Genomic DNA, 16,526 nt, shown 5'->3' on the forward strand with positions numbered 1-16,526 from the left:
TGTATTATGAGATGATGCATAATGAGAAAACTCAGTCATTAGATACTTTCTTTGGATTTTAAATTCAAAGTTACAGGTTACTGCCTCAAAATTTAACATGCATGTTACAGTGAACTTTCCTGATTTTTTTTTTTTTTTTTTTACTATTTTCAAAAACCAGGCTAGAATATAAGTTGAGATACTTTCTCAGAATTTACCAAATACTTTCCTACAACTTGCCTGTTACTTACCTAAAATTTGCAGGTACTTTTCCAAAATTTACCAGCAATTTGTGGAAATCTTTTGGTATTACATTATTACCTTTAAACTTATTGGATACTTTCCCAGAATTAACAAGGTACTTTCTTAGAACTTTAAATAAATATACCGGCTTAGAAACCAGCCAGTACTATAAGATAATATATTACATAAAACTTTCCTGAATTTTACTTGGTACTATCTGATGTACTTCCCAATACTTTGATGGATATCTTTTAAAAAATGTATTAGATTATGAGTTGAAGTATAACTTGGTACTTTCTGAGAATTTACTGCTTTCCTGAAGCTGTAATTTAACTTTTTAGTTACTTACCTGAAACTTACCAGGTACTTTCCTTAATGTTACCAAATGTTTTCCTAAAATTTACGAGACATTTCCAAAAACCGGTTTGTGTTATAAAGTGACTTGTAATGTGGTACTTTCCCTAAGTTATTCAGCAATTTTCCTGGTATTTTCAGAGATCCTGTAATGTTTTTAGAACGTACCAGTTCATATTTCCCTAAATTTACTGATTACTTTTCTGCAAGGTGTCCAATAACTTCATACTAAGGTCAGAAAAAGGACCACATCAATTCCAGAAAGTAACCTACTTCACCAATAATCTTGTAAAGCATATCCTCCATATGTTTTGGATTTACTATAAAGGTGTTTCATCTCATAAATGTACATAGACTAAATCCAGCAGGAAAACTATTTTACAGGTATAAGTGGAATTGGGTTTCTGGCAAAATAGCACATATAATTTGGTGTTGAATAAAAACTCATTTAAAACAGAAATGAGAACACTGAAGTGAGAGCTGCTGCCAAGTCTCTGCAACACTTCATTATGTCTAACAGTTTGGACAAAACACAGAGAAGCAATAAGGAACATTAAGTGTGAACAGCTTGTTACTGAGAAACTTTTCTTTCTCCAAAATAATAACAGATGTGTTGCATTAAACATGATGTTATATGTGCATAAATATACCTGATACAGAAGCTAGCTGCATGTTTGACAACAAACTTTACATTTTTATTGTGATGTGTAACATTAAAGTCCTGTAAACACTGCATAAACCCTTTGTTGCTTTACTGAAAGTCTTTGCCAACAAACTTCTCTCAGCAACATAGGAATGGTTTCAGTTTTTAGAAAGTTTAAGATGATAAATAAGAGTCTAACCAAACTTAGCATGAAGGTTCTGTTTTAACATCCAACTGTTAATCTTCAACCACATATTTTTGATCAGAAAAAAGAAGTATTAAAAAGTTAGCCATTAGACAGTCACTGCTTATAATTGTCTATTTTTATAGGTCCAACAATAAGTCTTCATTTAAATCCAGCTACCGTGGAAGCTAACATCCGCTGTCTTCCTTATTTACACTCTTTGGGGGTTCAGCCAATCAGCACCCAGAAAAAAATTTATGCAACTCCTTGATTGGCTGCAAGCGCCAGCCAATCAACTGTGGCTTCCAGAACACTCTTGACCAATGACAAAATGGAGGCTGTCGGGTTGGAAAAATATAGACGATGTGGACAAGCTGTCTCCGATCTTCTATTACGATTCAGTTCACTACTTTGCGAACATGAAGAGTGCCTAAAGCATGGAGGATCTTCACGGCCTGAAATCCATCAATCGATGTTTAAACTGCTTTATGAATAACAAGGTTCTGGTGGCTGGCAGAGTGAGTACATGTAGTAACTAACGTACATGTAGGCTACATGTCCGTCTTAGCTAGCAGATAAAAGTTACATCAGCTAAGCTAACTTTGCTACTTCGGCAGTATGTACTACTGTAAATATCACTGATAATTGTCATGGTATTACACAGAGTTGGGTAAAGTACTGCAAAAAACTGAGTAATAGTTGTTCTTATTTTGTCTCCAAATTAGCATAGGCACAAGGTGAGAGCTAGTTCTTAGCCTGTGGCTTATTGTTGCCATAGCAACACCATAGCAACTATAACGACAGTTACAAGATGGCTGTCAGCTACAGAGTTCCTAAAAGTGTGACGTCACATAAGAATTTTGTATAGCATATCAAGTAGCTAGGTACTTCAGCTTCCCAACCTGCATTTTCTTTTGAATATTTTAGATATGCTCTACAAAAAATTTCCCAAATAGCTGAATTACGTACCCACATGTACTTTGGAGTTATGTTCAACAGAAAAATATGCAAATATCTGCAGAAAAAAACTGTAATGACCATATTATCCAGCTACTCGGAAGCTTTAAAATTAAATGTTTTCATCTCAACAACAGCAAAAAGTTACTTCTGCCCAAAGCCAAAGGAAGTTAGAAGCAGTTTTGGAATAATAGGCCACATTACCACCTCTTTACTTACTTACCTACAACATTTTACATCAATATTAAACAAGTGATACAAAACACGCATACAAAACCTTAATTGAATGGCACTTAAATAATTAGCTAAATCCTATTGCAGTCCAGGCAGTTCTTCATAATATGAATACAGTGATGGTGAAGAAAAACAAGAAATCTGTAAGAATGCTGTTTCAATTCACTTTAGGTGACCAAAAATTTAACAGCGACAAGAACTTATTCTGTGAAAATAAAGGTGCGTGGCATAGAAACACTGATTTCATTAATATTGACTAGAATGAACAACTAAAGAGTAGAACTGAAGCCCTTGTGTAACGTATCCTTGAAGTCGCACATACAAAAGATAGATTAAATATTCTGCAATAAAAAATATATAAAAATTGTATTATCAATACATTATTATAAAATAAAGCCTATCAATGATTGTCTACATACAGACATATATATTCAAGCACCACTGTATGCACACAGTCTAACAGATATGAAGGTACTCAGATTTTAAATTGGTCACTTTTCAACCAGCTGAAGGACTTCAGGAAAAAGCAGCACTTGAACAAACTTCCAAAATATAAATGCTTGAACAAGTGAAAAACCATTAATTTAAAGCAAAAATTCAGTTAATATTCATACTTTCATAAAACGGGATAGTGGATAATAAATCAACAATATAGCTAAAGATACGTGATCAATATCAATAGATAATATGTTTGATAGACTATTCAATATGTAGAATATTCACTGAAGTCCGACCCAGAACCGCATAGCGTTCTGAGAGTGGGAGACATCTCCCAGCTAGCTAAGCTATGTTAGTGGAATCTACTAAGCACTCACTCTGTGGTTACCTAGCAACTCACTCACTCTGTGGTTACCTAGCAACTCACTCGCTCTGTGGTTACCTAGCAACAACCTACTGAGTCACTTGTGTAGAAGCAGTTTAAAGTTCCGCCGCTTAAAAATAAAAAACAACAGTGCAGTGTAAAAACTGTTGATAAAGTGACGCCATCAGTTTGGCAGCAGTTCAGATACTTAAAACAAAAAAACTAATCAATGATTATTGATATTGACTGATATGAAATGCTTATCTTGTAAGTTTCTCAGCCATATCGTCCAGCACTACTACATAGCACAAAAAAGTATTTTAGTTTTCACAAAAAGATTTCCTGAAATGGTAGAAATTCACCCTCCTGGATCACAGAGCAACCCAGAGAATTGAAATATTTGTGCCACCCTCTTGTGTTATTTGGTTTACACGTCCTCTGATACAGTCCAGAGTAACGTAAACAGTTGTGCCATTCTGGACCTGAAAAGAGGCTCTCAGCCCGATGCTAGTCCACTCGCTGCCTTCAGGCATTGATCCAGACACCTGCTGAGCCACAGGACCGGCCTGCTGACCTCCGACCCTCTGCAGAGTCAGTTTGACTATATTACACGAGTGGATCAGTTTGAGGTTGAGGGCGATGTTTGCTGTACCCTTCTCATGAAAGACGAAGTTCCTCCTGGCGTTTGAGTCCCCAGAGCGAGCCAGACGGACCTGCGGCGTATCCGGGCTGATCTGCTGAAACAACAGCGGTTTATTCCTGACAGCTCCGGAGGGAAGACCGGTCCGTGAAACTGTGGCGGTCAAGGCTGACGACACAGCCGAGGGAATCCAGATCAGACTCAAGATACTGATCCCGGTGCTGTCACCAAAGTAGCGGATATTGCACTGCGACGGAGACGTAACTTCAAAAGTGAGGATGTCTTTGCTCTCTACCGTCACTGCGCCAGAGAGCGTGATGGAAGTATCCCTGTAGTTCACACCCGTCTTGAAGGCTTGCATCGTCTTCAGTCCAGTGGTGTTCCGGGTGGTGTAGGCGATCAGGGAGAAACCTTCGCGAACGCAGGTGTGACCCATGGAGTAAAGCGCCTGCTGAATGACAAACTTCACTACTCCACTCTCTGTGAAGCGAACCCCACGGCTGTCATGAGTCAGGCTGACCATGTAGGGGTCGGACACTGTCGTGATGCGGAAAGTCGGGCGGTAACTGGTTTGGTAGTGCGCTAGCAGGGACATCTGGGCCATCATAGCAACAGCACCAGTATCATGAGACAACCAGAGGAGACTCAGAGACGGGGTGGGAACATCAAAAACGTGAAGGTCTTTGCTCTGATTGCAGTGCTGGTTGGGACTCTTCAGCAGCAGAGTGAAGATGTGGTTGGGTTCAACCTCCACACCAGTACTGACGCTCACCCCCTGGAAATACTTCCCATCCGGTTGCTCGATGCGAACGCCGCTGAGGTCCTGACCTTCTTCCTCCTGGCTTCTGTTGAGTCTCATCCCGACCTGGAGGAAGTTCCTGCAGCTGTGCTTTATAGCAAAGTTATGATCCAGCCACAACAGACCATGCTGGAGGAATGTCACTCTTCCAGCCTCGTTGGACAGAAGATTGCTGCTCTCTTTGCCTCGAATGTTGAGCTGCAGACCAGGAAAGATGTGGGTGCTAGACGTACCTGCAGGAGGTAGCGTCACCTTTGCCATCCAGATCTGGGAGAGTCGGTTCTCTGAAATCTGGCTGCAGACTGCGTCGCTGACGGCTGTACAGGGAGCGACCAAAGGCTCCCCATCGCAATCTGAGCAGGCTTGGCACTCCTTGAGCTCCTGATTGTAGAAGTATTCATGACCACAAAGACCCGTCACTGCTTCTCTCTCCAAAACCCCCAAACACTTGAAACCACCTGCACAAAAGGAGACTTCAGATTAGCTCTGGCAAGGCTATAAATATGTTGGAGAATATGAAATGAAACAAAAACGTCATAAACTGACCAGGAGTATTGAGACACTTCACTCGCTCTCCGCAAATCTGTGGCAATTCAAGACATTCGTCTCTGTCCTGCAATCCATACAATTATACTTTTAAAGTATTTCCTTTGAATTTTGTTTCTTATTTAATGTAAACGCCACAATTGCAAACTTGTTTTTCTGACATTAGCGAAATATTGACAAAATTTTGCACACATTTATAATGGAAATGCAGCCAGTGTAGTTTGCTGTTCCAACAGGACAAAATGTGGCTTGGATTGAAGTGTTTGGAGTAGTTTCGCAGGCTAATATGAATCATACCTGGCACATTCTGTCTGCAGTTTGGGAGCACTGCGCGATGAGGAAGAAGCCCGGCGGACACATGGTGCATTTCTCACACTGCGGTGGATCCCTCTGAAAATCGCAGAACTCCTGTGATCCGCAGGGCGATTGGCAGCCACGCAGAGGCTGCGGGAAATGAGTCTCTCCCACAACATCTATAACTTTGGAGTCAATGTCCATTTTATGCACAGCGTAGGATTTTTGCAGATGGCTGCGGGCCTGGCTTTGCAGTCCCGCCAAGTGACTCTCGAAGTAGCTCTGCAGCTCCCCCTGCAGGCCCTGGAAGGAGACCTGCTTGACCGTCTCCAGCAGCTGGCCGAACTGGTTTTTCACCGCATCCATCTGCTCATAGATGTGCCGCTGCTGCTGCAGGACGTCCCGCTGCTGCGACAGCAGCGCCTCCTGCTGGTCGACGAGCTTCTGCTGCAGGTCACGGATTACGACCTGCTGGGCTCGGAGGGCTTCAACCAGCTTCTCCTGCCCCTTGGCCAGCTGGAGGTGCAGGATGAGGGCGTCTTCTGAAGGGACTTCGTTCTCCCCTTTTACAACAGGGCCATTAGAGATGGGACAAATAGGAGTAAATTTCCACCAAAAAAATTCAGGAATTTTCAGATCAGTCTCAGAAATTTTCTACAAAACAAGTGGAATTTTTTGAGTCTGAAAAGGTGAACATTTTCTAGAAAGCACAAGGAAATGTCAGAGTTTGAAAAGTCTAAAATTGTCATGAAAGTCACAAAGAAAATTCTGTTTGAAAAGTCAAATATTTGATATATAAACTGAAATTTTGAGATGAATTTCAGCAATTTTTTTTTTAGAAAAAACAGAAAAATTTTTGAGTTTGAAAAGTCAAAACTTTCCTAAAAAAAAAAATCTGAAAATTGGAGCCTAACCTCAGAAATTTTCTAGAAAAAAAGGAAATCTAAGTCTCAGAAGTCCACGTTTTTTGTTGTTTTTTTTCCAATTTTGGGAATTTTCTGACATTTGGAGCTCAGAAATGTTAATGTTTTTTCTAGAAAATGTCAGCAACTAATCTCAAAATTTCTGTTTTGTCTAATAATTTTAAAAATGCATTGCATGTGCAACAACATTGGCTCATGCACACTCAGCCAATCAAAGGCAACTGAAAGCTTCCTACATGATCAGACATCAAAGTAGTCCACATTTTCCAGCTAATTGACTCTGAGGTATTTTTCCAGCTCAGCTATTGTTGCTCTCTCATTATCCCTTTTCTTAATGGCCAACAAAAAGTTACTTTTATGATTTGATAACAGGACAAAGTGTTACTGAAAGTTAACCATGGTATACCAAACACCATATAAAGGTAAATATAGGTTTAGGAATAAACTGGAGGAAGAGTCTGTTTATCCAGATGAAAGCAGATGTTTAGGAGTAATCTGTCTTGGTCTTATAAACTTCCAAGTTGTTGTTCTTTGCCGTCTGTGCGGATAATAAATCACATCCAGTCTGGAGGATAAATGAGCCGGTGAACTCATAAACCTGAAGATAACAATTCACTATATGATGAGGTCTGGTTCTAAATATGAAATATTACAATAATGCAAGGATGGATGGATGGATGGATGGATGGATGGATGGATGGATGGGCGGATGGACCAAAGTCCAAAGATGAAAAAATTAATCAGATTTTGGGTTTTTTTCCCTTGGATTTTTGAAAGTACAAATCTTTTATAATCTCTAGTTTTGGCGAAAAACAAGATTTGTATCCATCAGAGCTTTTAAAATGCAACATTTCAGATTATTTAGACCACATTTGATTAAACTGACCTTTAAACTGCCCAGCCTTGAACTGCAAACATATTATTTAGCTCTAAAATGATAAATATCTGGTGTAATTATATATATATATATAAAATGTTTGTCTCTTTTGGTCAGTTGACAGCATCCACACCTCTTTAGGTATAGAAACTATTTCTAAGGTGATAAAAGGGTGGATTTTGAGTTTTTTAATCTGAATAACCGGGTTGTGACTGAAACAGACCTGGCTTTATGTCACATGTGAGCTGGACTCCCAGCGGAGCCCCGCCGAGCTCCGACGCTGCGTGTCCAAACTCCGGATAGTCTCCCAGAAACTGCGCGGCTCTGTCGGACAGGTAGACCGAGGACATGTCCGCCTCCGCCGCGGCCGAGCATCCCTCTCCCACGCAGGAACCCCCCCGGACTTTGGGCCGGATCTTCAGTGGCAGCCGGCACTCGATCCCCCGGCAGTCTCTGGTTTCATTCCGGGGCTGCTGGAGCCGGATCCGGGTGCAGCCCGGGTCGGAGCATCCGCCTCCACCGCCGTGCGGGTCGGTCTCCAGAGGCGCTCTCTGTGGGCTCGGGTGCGCATGGTGCGGGGTGGCCGCTGGGTGTCCGGTTCTCCACTGCGGCGCTGGGTTGAACTGCTGGGGGAGCCTGGATGAAATGCTCCCGGGACAGTGCGCTCCTGTGCACGGTCTTGGATCACCCGTTTCCCCGCCAGAGCAGTGCGACCCCCGACAGAAATCCCCCACAGCGGGCGCAACGCTGTGTACGGAGAGCAGCACCGCCAGAAAAAGTAAGAACATTTTGCATTTAGCAATAAAAAACAGTTATTTGCAGCTTTCCAGATTAAATCCCCATTCCAAACAAAACCATGATGCAGCTTTCAGCTCCAGGGTTCGGTCGGGCTCGGAACATGACCCACTCTGAGATCCTGCACTTCAGCGTCTGAGTGGCATTCCGGAGATTTAATTAGCATCAGGTTTCCCCGGCCACATTTTAACCCTTCATCCTCTCCAGCGCTCCTCATTATCCATCTGCTGAGGCCAAAACAGGCATGAAAACCAGCTTAACGCCACCGGCAGCCAGGCGCGACAAAATCTTCTAAATTCAATTTAAATTAACATCTGGCTTTCTTACAACCAAGTACATGGGCCATTAGAAACTCAGAATTTTTGTAGGGAAAAAAACGTGGGAATTTCTGAAGTTCAAAAGTAGAAAAGTTTTGACTTTTGAAACTTTCCGAAAGAATTTCCGAGTTCTTTCTAGAAAATTTCTGAGAACACTTAGCATAGCCACAGATTACAGTTAAACGGTTTTCCTGTAACAGTAAGTTGCATTTCTGCCATTCGCATATTTAGCAGTGAGTACAAGAGGTTGATTAACAGCGCTAAGACCCTCCACCTCGGTCTGATTGGTTGTTTTTAGTCGGGAGCGGTTTCTTCAGATGGCAATAGCAGCTCAAGAATTAGGTGGAGGAGATTTATCTTTTCACAGATTATCTGCCTGATATTAAACTGTCGAGACACAGTGATAGTTTTAACAAATATGTTAAAAAAACAAGTTTTTCATAAAAGTTACATACTGCAGCTTTAAGTCTATAGATTTAAAGAAATTGATGCGAAGATAAGAGAAGAGTTATTGACATCCATCAGTCTGAAGAAGGTTGTAAAGGTACAAAGTTTTTGGAAAATCAAGGCTAAAGAGGAAGTTTGTTGATGGTGTTCATCCTGATCAGACAGTGGATCTCTGTAACGGCAGCACAACGGATTCTTCAGAAAGAAGATCCTGCACCATAATGTCTTTCATACAAAATGAATGGTTTCAGAGTGGCCTAATCAAACTCTGGGTATAAATCTGAATGGGATTTGTAGCATAACCCATTCAAAACACAACATAAACCTTCCAGTATGGCTGAACCAAAACTGTTTCACAAAGAAAAATGGACCGAAATGCTTCCACAGCGGTTCAAAAGATTTGTTGACAGTTCTAACATTTAGATGAGACAAAAAACAAACAGAGAGGAATTAAATTTTTGTATTCATTTGTCTGTGCTTTCTCTGACCTTTAATCTTGATGCAATCCAACACCAACATTTAAGCACCTCTGGACAGCCGACTCAGATAAACTCACTTAGAGACGACCCAATAAACCAGTTGGACGGGTTTCACATTCTTCTGCCTTGGACTTCTCCAATAAAAGGTTCACCTCTCCTGACCTTTTCTATGTAAACACAGTTTGGGTGTTTATGTTCACCAGGTCAGTGTAAGTGGGAGGATCCAGCAGCTGCCTCAACACACAACGCAACGTTATGGGAGCTTTCTGCAGCTTCAAAGGTCACAAAAGTAAAAAAATTAAAAGTAAACAGAGCAAAATGAGAGGAGACAGCAGTGCTGAGAATGTTACCTGGCAAAAAGTCAAGTCCTGAATCACAGTTAATCGATTACTGAAATAACCACCAACTAGTTTATTAATCGATTACTGAAATAACCACCAACTAGTTTATTAATCGATTAATCGATTACTGAAATAACCACCAACTAGTTTATTAATCGATTACTGAAATAACCACCAACTAGTTTATTAATCGATTAATCGTTAACTGGAGTACAGACAAAATAAAAGCTATTTCTTGAAAGGACAACATATCCAGAGCTGTAATTAAACCAAAATTGTACAAAAATAAATTTTGAATGTAAGATGGAAAAAAAACCTTAAGTGTTTGAATAAAAAATCTGCAGAAGATGACAATTTTCTTATCCAATTAACCGTGAGAATAATCAGTTACTAAAATAATCATCAGTTGCAGCCCTACAAGCTCCAAAGTACTTAATTAGAGTTTTTGCAGGGTCATGCAGTGGTCAGTACGCCTGTCACATTAAGCAATAACTCAATTAATCTAATAATAAATTAAAACGAGATCAATGATTTCCATTTGCATGATTGATCATTTCTCTATTTTCTCTCCTTATACCAAAAAACTGGATGACAAAAGTCTTCGGTCTGGTGCTTTGGACTCAACTAAACATTTATTTGAAGGACAATTTGGTTCATAGACGTCAAAATTAATTTTATTGATTTGAATATTTATTTAGAATATTTATAATGTTAAATGTTCATTACAATTTAAAGTTTACCATCACTTGAAAATGGTCTCAAAACAACAACATTATCGTTTATTGTATTTGAATGTCTTAACACCTAAATACCCCAAAGACCTGTTGTTTTTACTTTACCAGGATGAAAAAACCCATTGAGATTAAAAACCTCGTTTTCAAAGGAGTCCTGGCCAAGAGGCGGTAAAAACTCCAACACAAAAAATTACACAGTAAAAGAAAATGTCAAGCTATAAAAACAAGCACATGTCATTGAATCGGGTAAAAGCGCTAAATTAGATGAATTTGGTCGGTTTTTGAGTTTCCTGAAAGTCGTCTTCCTCAGTTCAGCCCCAGCAGAAAGAAGAAACTGACCAAAACCTACAACTCAGTATTTCTCAGTGAAATCACTGTTGTTGCTCTTGTATCAAATTTCCAGATCTCTCCAAACATCAGCTTCTATGCACCAGAAATCTGGAACAAACCTCCAGGAAACTGCAAAACAGCTGAAACACTGAATTCCTTTAAACCAAACCCATTTGATTTAATTTAACATTGATTAATCTATTTGACGATGATTATTCCTGAGGAAGGCATTTGACAAAATGAAAAGCTTATTGCTTGTTTCATAATTGGTTACTGTATTATGTTTCTGTGGTGTAAAACACTCTCACTTGATTTGACTCGACCAAAACAGTAACAGACCAATTCGTTTTAGACTAATGGCTGACAATTGTTCAACTGGTCAGAACAATACAGAGTTTTAATGCGACGTCACACTTTCGTGAACTTTGTAACCGACAGCTATCTTGGCAGGCGGTTGCTATGGAGTTGCTATGACAACAATAAACAAGCCACGAGCTTAGAACGAGCTTTCACTTCCTTCCTATAACTTATAAGCAATATAAGTGCAGTACAACTATTACTCGATTAACTAAGTAGCTAACAATGTTGTAATACGAGATCAGAGGGAGTTTGTTCACATCATCCGGCATGTTTTCCTTCTCCGTCTCATACGGGTCGACCCAGACAGCAGCCATTTTGTTCTAAGATGGCGCAGATCACTTCTGGTTCAGACTTGTGTAAAGTTAGAGTTAGGAAAACCAAAGTCAGAAAAATCAGCGTTAAACCAATCAGTGTCTAAACAACAGTCACGTGCGGTCAGAGGAGCCAGAGCCTCACCTGTCATCATGGGAAAATATAATGGTAAAATAATTTATATTGCTATTTTCACCCTGTGGTTTGTACTGCAAAGTATTTATTTTTCATTTAGCTTAAACAATTTTGATTATTTTTTTCTTCAAAATTATTTAATTTTCGCATTTTTCCATTCAAATGCTCGGAAGCGCAGCCGGTGAGGCAGCAGCAAGCGAAGCCTCACCTGGGATTGATCAACCTCTGCTAACTGCACTGGCTGCCATTCTTTGAGAGCATGCTCCTTCTGTCTGTACGCCGCCAAGAAAAATGGCTAAAAAAACATTTTATATATATGAACTGATTTTCCATAATTTAGCTTATGTATACAATACACGGTGATTTTTTTTGTCACCAACTGTGTGTGTAACGTAAGCGATCCTAAACGGCAGAAAACAGATTCAAGGTGAGGCAGGCAGTTCTCTTGCCTCGTCGCTGGGGGCGCTCACGATCCCAGACATTGTGACTCCACAACTGCAGAGTAAGAGACAGTAACAGCGAGCTAGCCATGGAGCTAGCCATACAGTCGAGTGCAGCGACGTATTTATAGATTTCTCTTTGTACCACAGCTTATTAATAATCGAAAAATAAACATCAAGCCCACAACAATACTACTGCAACAGACTGAATGTTCTACTCTTTGTGTGCAAAATATTTCAGTGTTTTATTAAGGGTGTTGTTGTCAGTTGTTATGGCAACGAGTCTGTGTGTAGTCTGGCCAATGCAGATGGCGAGAGAGACGTGGTTTTGAGTTGTACTTCAACGGTTTTTCCCTTTGCTGTGGAGCACAGCACGAAATAATAATACCTATATTTCCAAGGTTCATTGAGTTAACTGAATTATTCTATGGCAGCAGCGCGGGTATGCATGGTATGTAAAGGAGTTGTCTTTTTGCCCTCCAGCTTTGTCCGCATGCGCGAAATTTCCTTATGTAAACAATAACATGCAGGTGGTCTACATCTGTATATCTGATTATGATTAAGTCAGTACCTCACCAGCTTTGCACCTCACAGACCCAAATGACCTTTGACCCAAATGCTGATAGACCAAACACCAACCAACCACATTCTTTCAGAGCAATCCGTCTGGCTACACTCACTTGAAGGCAATAGTAAACTCAGTCTGAAGGACTTAACAAGAGCGACCTTTAAACTAAGAGCTAGAAAACTGCTGGTTTGCAGATTTAACAGTACCTCCATCAGAACCAGCGCTGTTGGACCACCCTGTTTGCTAGAAATGAGGTTACAAAGACTCAACAACACAAACAAATCGCCTCGGTCCCTGCTGCTGAGCTCCACAGCCATTAATCTGTAGATTTATTTGGGAAATGCTCTCCTTCACGTTTTGGACGTATGCCTTTGGTGTCCATCTGTTTGTCAACCTCAGCGAGGAAATGAGTGCGGTCAGGACAAACGCCTGCACCCGGGGTGTTTGTCTAATTTATCACCTGTCATGAAAGGTTCTTGGAGCCATTTGAGGTTATTCATTTTCCCCCGTTGGTGCTCAGCTTCACCCTGTGATGACAGCTTTCCGCCACAGAATGGGGCGGTCTGCTTTCCTCATCAGACCTGAGGAAAATACAGCTTGAGCAAGCTTAAAATAGTTACATAACTCAGAGAATCAAGTTTTTACAGTAGCAATGGGGAAAAATTAGTCCTGTAGTGAACATCTTTGTGTAAATGTCTTGAAAGTAATAAAAACAGAAATGAAATCCTCAGAAGTGTCTGCATGAAGAGATAACAGGAGATATTCATAGCATGATGGTTTGAATCTTTCTGGTTCCCCTGAAGATAACAGACACAGTTTCACCACAACGGTCTGTTAAGATGTTCTGACCCGATTACCAGCAAAGAAAAAAAATAAAACACTTGTGTTTTAGACCGATGCAATGGATCAACTCAATGTAGCACATAAAGGTTGTTAGAAAAATAAATAGTTTTTAAAGTCTTTGCAGCAAAGTGAATGTGAAAAGTTTGGTTATTTGTATGCAACACCTTTTTACATGATCACCCTTAAATAAAATCCAGTAACAATAAGAAATTATTAGTAGGGTTGAAACGATTAATCGGATTAATTGTGATTAATCGGTCAATGAAATGAAATGTTATTTCTTAAGCTCTGACAAGACAAAAAACATAAGAACTGTGTGAATAAAATAAAATTTTATGTGGTCAATATAAAAAATTACATATTTTCTTGTGATCAAATGGGGAGTGTAATGAAAAATAGGACTGTCTGGTAATAAATTCATATTAGATGATACATTTTTTTGCCATGACCAACTAAAACCAGATGATCTGAGGCAACATTTATGCTAAATGAATGTAATAATTACTGAATAGTGAATAAAAACACTAAACGTTGATGTTTCTTATTGGCTGTTAGTTTGCAAACAGAGTCTCTGGTAAAATGTTATTACTGTTTGGGAAGAGAAATCAATTTCCTCAAATCGTTTGAGATCAACTAACTTATCAAGTTTTACAGTGTACTTCATAATTACTCACTACATTTTTGCAAAAATCAATAATTTAAAAAATAAGAGATGTATTAGACTCACTCACTCACTCACTCACTCACTCACTCACTCACTCACTCACTCACTCACTCACTCACTCACACAATGTTTTCTCAGTTTCTGTAATTTCGAGACTTTTAGTTAACTGTAATAACGTTGTTGGCAGCTCAGCGCTGCCACTCCTGACCTGCTGTAAATCAGTTTCTGCCTGGTGAATTATTAACCAAGATGGCTGATTCAGCTTTGTTTTCTTCTCTCACAAGCTCCCATCATCTACTCCAGCACTTCTCTGCATCTCCTCCTTCCGCCGAAGCAAACTGAGCTTCTGAGGCGGTTTTGTTGAGACGATAAGGAGCGACTGGGGGGAGGCGGGTCGGTCCAGGATTGTGAAAGTTTTTATCTCTCAGCAGGAATGCAGTGGCAGGTCTGGACCTGAACTTCCGCATTAAGCAGGAAGAAACAGTCAGAGTCCCGATGCAAGCCTCATCAGCACACCCAGATCTGCCTGCATGTGGCCGTCATCTCAGGCTGCTTTCTTAGCTGAGCGAGATTTCAGGGTGGCTCTGATGTCCAGGTGGCTTTTATTTTGAAACAAACTGGTGAATTGAGGATTATTACAACTGAAAAGGTGAGTTACATCTCTGATTATTTGAGTGTCGTACCTGCAGGTAACGGTAAACACCTGCAGCTGCTCTTCTCTTTACTTAAACCAGGAATATTCTGACTGTTAGTCACTTTATGTGAATCATTTTCTCCTTTTCTTTTACTAAACAAGGATGTTTAATAGAAAAAAACAGCTTTTAAACGGAAAATATTACAGTTTCCACTTTTTCTCCAGGAAAATGATAAAATATTGAGTTTGTTTAATATAATAAAGGTAAATATGGTGGTTTTGTTTGCGTAAAGCAGCCATTCATCATAAGCTGAAGTGATAAAAAGGGATGTAAGTTCATATGGTTTATTTCTACCTGGGTGTAGCCTGAAACTTGCTGCTCTTACACAATAGCTACATGAAACCAACAGGTTGTTTTTAAAGCGCCTGGTAATTTCAGTTTGCTGCTAATATAAGAGAAACTTTTAAAATGTGGATGTGAAGCTACTTTGGAAAGACGAAGTGAAGAAGGTCTTTTTGGTTGAGGCAGCGTCTTGTTCGTGTCGTCAGGGGCCGTTTTAGTCATTGCGTTACTCCGTCTGTGACTCAGTCGGGATTTTGTGTTGTAAAAAAACACGCCGACGAAATGAAGATAAGAAATTATGTTTTGTTTCATGTCGGTTATGAGTCACAGCTTTTCATCCCCTCAGGCGACGCCGTTCGCTCTAATTTCTCTACGTTAAATCTCTGTGGATGCGTCTCCTAAATATAAATGCCACATCCAAGTAAAAGCGGCCGTTACTTCTGCGTCTGTTTTTGAATTTCAACGCTTTCGTGGATTAAAAGGTGCAAACATGTTTGACGTTTTGTTGGATGGTTCTGCAGAGAATAAGTATTCAGTTCTGCATTTTAATTGTACGTTAAAATTTGATCATGAGGCCAGGAATATGAAGAGCTTCATTGCATGTTGAAGAGGAAGTGAAAACTGTCATTGTTCTCTCCATCTCACCTCAGAGGGCAGCCTGCCGTTTTCAGTTAAACTGAGAAACTTATGTGGTAAAAACAGCCACTTAACCGATGCTGTACAAGTAAAAACCGATGCTATACAAGTAAAAACCGGTGCTATACAAGTAAAAACCGATGCTGTACAAGTAAAAACCGATGCTGTACAAGTAAAAACCGATGCTGTACAAGTAAAAACCGATGCTGTACAAGTAAACTCGAGTTTAAAATAACCCAGTCCAACTTTGTTAACCATATTAATCACTGTTTTTGAAAGAAACTGCAATATACATTTATACTGTGCAAATAATTTATATTTAGTAGTCTATAAGTGGACTGGAGCAGCTGTTTATGCATGTTGCTAGCTCAGCGTTACTGGTTCAAGTAACAACACAAGAGCTTTAATTTAATTTACTCACATTGCTGTAATTAAGTACAATTTGTCTGTAATTTTTCCTTTTTTAAGCTTTTTAAGGTACCTGAACTTTTATTTGGGTTTGTTTTGAGTAAAGTGTTGCATTTGAAATCATATCTGCTAACAAATATCAATAAAACTAACAAAAAAATAAAATAAAATTTTGGAAATTTAAGTCTAATTAAAAATACACATAACACCTCAGATATTCAGAGTAACGAGGTAACTTTTACTTAAAGCATTATGTTTACCTCCA

At 39.7% G+C, this 16,526-nt stretch overlaps 2 protein-coding genes across 3 annotated transcripts in view; one reads left to right on the forward strand and one right to left on the reverse strand.

The window, feature by feature from the left end:
* Nucleotides 1–1,245: 1,245 nt before the first annotated feature.
* Nucleotides 1,246–8,739, reverse strand: nell3 (NELL (neural EGFL like) family member 3). Its single transcript, XM_015038460.1, has 4 exons — nt 7,699–8,739; nt 5,679–6,238; nt 5,382–5,448; nt 1,246–5,293 (listed from the first exon to the last, which is right to left on the reverse strand). The coding sequence occupies exons 1-4, from the start codon at nt 8,261–8,263 to the stop codon at nt 3,768–3,770; spliced, it is 2,718 nt and encodes a 905-aa protein (XP_014893946.1). The 5' UTR covers nt 8,264–8,739; the 3' UTR covers nt 1,246–3,767.
* Nucleotides 8,740–11,672: 2,933 nt separating this feature from the next.
* The window catches only part of apbb1ip (amyloid beta (A4) precursor protein-binding, family B, member 1 interacting protein), a 28,234-nt gene continuing 23,380 nt past the window's right edge, over nt 11,673–16,526 (forward strand). Inside the window, exons 1-2 of one of the 2 annotated variants that reach the window (XM_015038473.1) lie at nt 11,673–11,758; nt 14,525–14,889. The gene's annotated coding sequence lies outside the window, so the exon portion shown is untranslated. Of the gene's footprint in view, nt 11,759–14,453; nt 14,890–16,526 lie in introns of those variants that run through there. The other variant, XM_015038483.1, reaches the window with a different exon arrangement.

Source organism: Poecilia latipinna, unplaced genomic scaffold (genome assembly GCF_001443285.1).
Source record: "Poecilia latipinna isolate Pla-1442-1.1 unplaced genomic scaffold, P_latipinna-1.0 Scaffold26, whole genome shotgun sequence".
Lineage (NCBI taxonomy): Eukaryota > Metazoa > Chordata > Actinopteri > Cyprinodontiformes > Poeciliidae > Poecilia > Poecilia latipinna.

Bases quoted from the DNA above. Each gene is read 5' to 3' on its own strand.
- nell3 (XM_015038460.1), bottom strand. From the start codon at position 8,263: ATGTTCTTACTTTTTCTGGCGGTGCTGCTCTCCGTACACAGCGTTGCG. The intron at 6,239-7,698 runs GTCTGTTTCAGT...CTGTTGTAAAAG, and splicing joins CACATGTGACATAAAGCCAG to GGGAGAACGAAGTCCCTTCA. The intron at 5,449-5,678 runs GTATGATTCATA...TATGGATTGCAG, and splicing joins CTGCAGACAGAATGTGCCAG to GACAGAGACGAATGTCTTGA.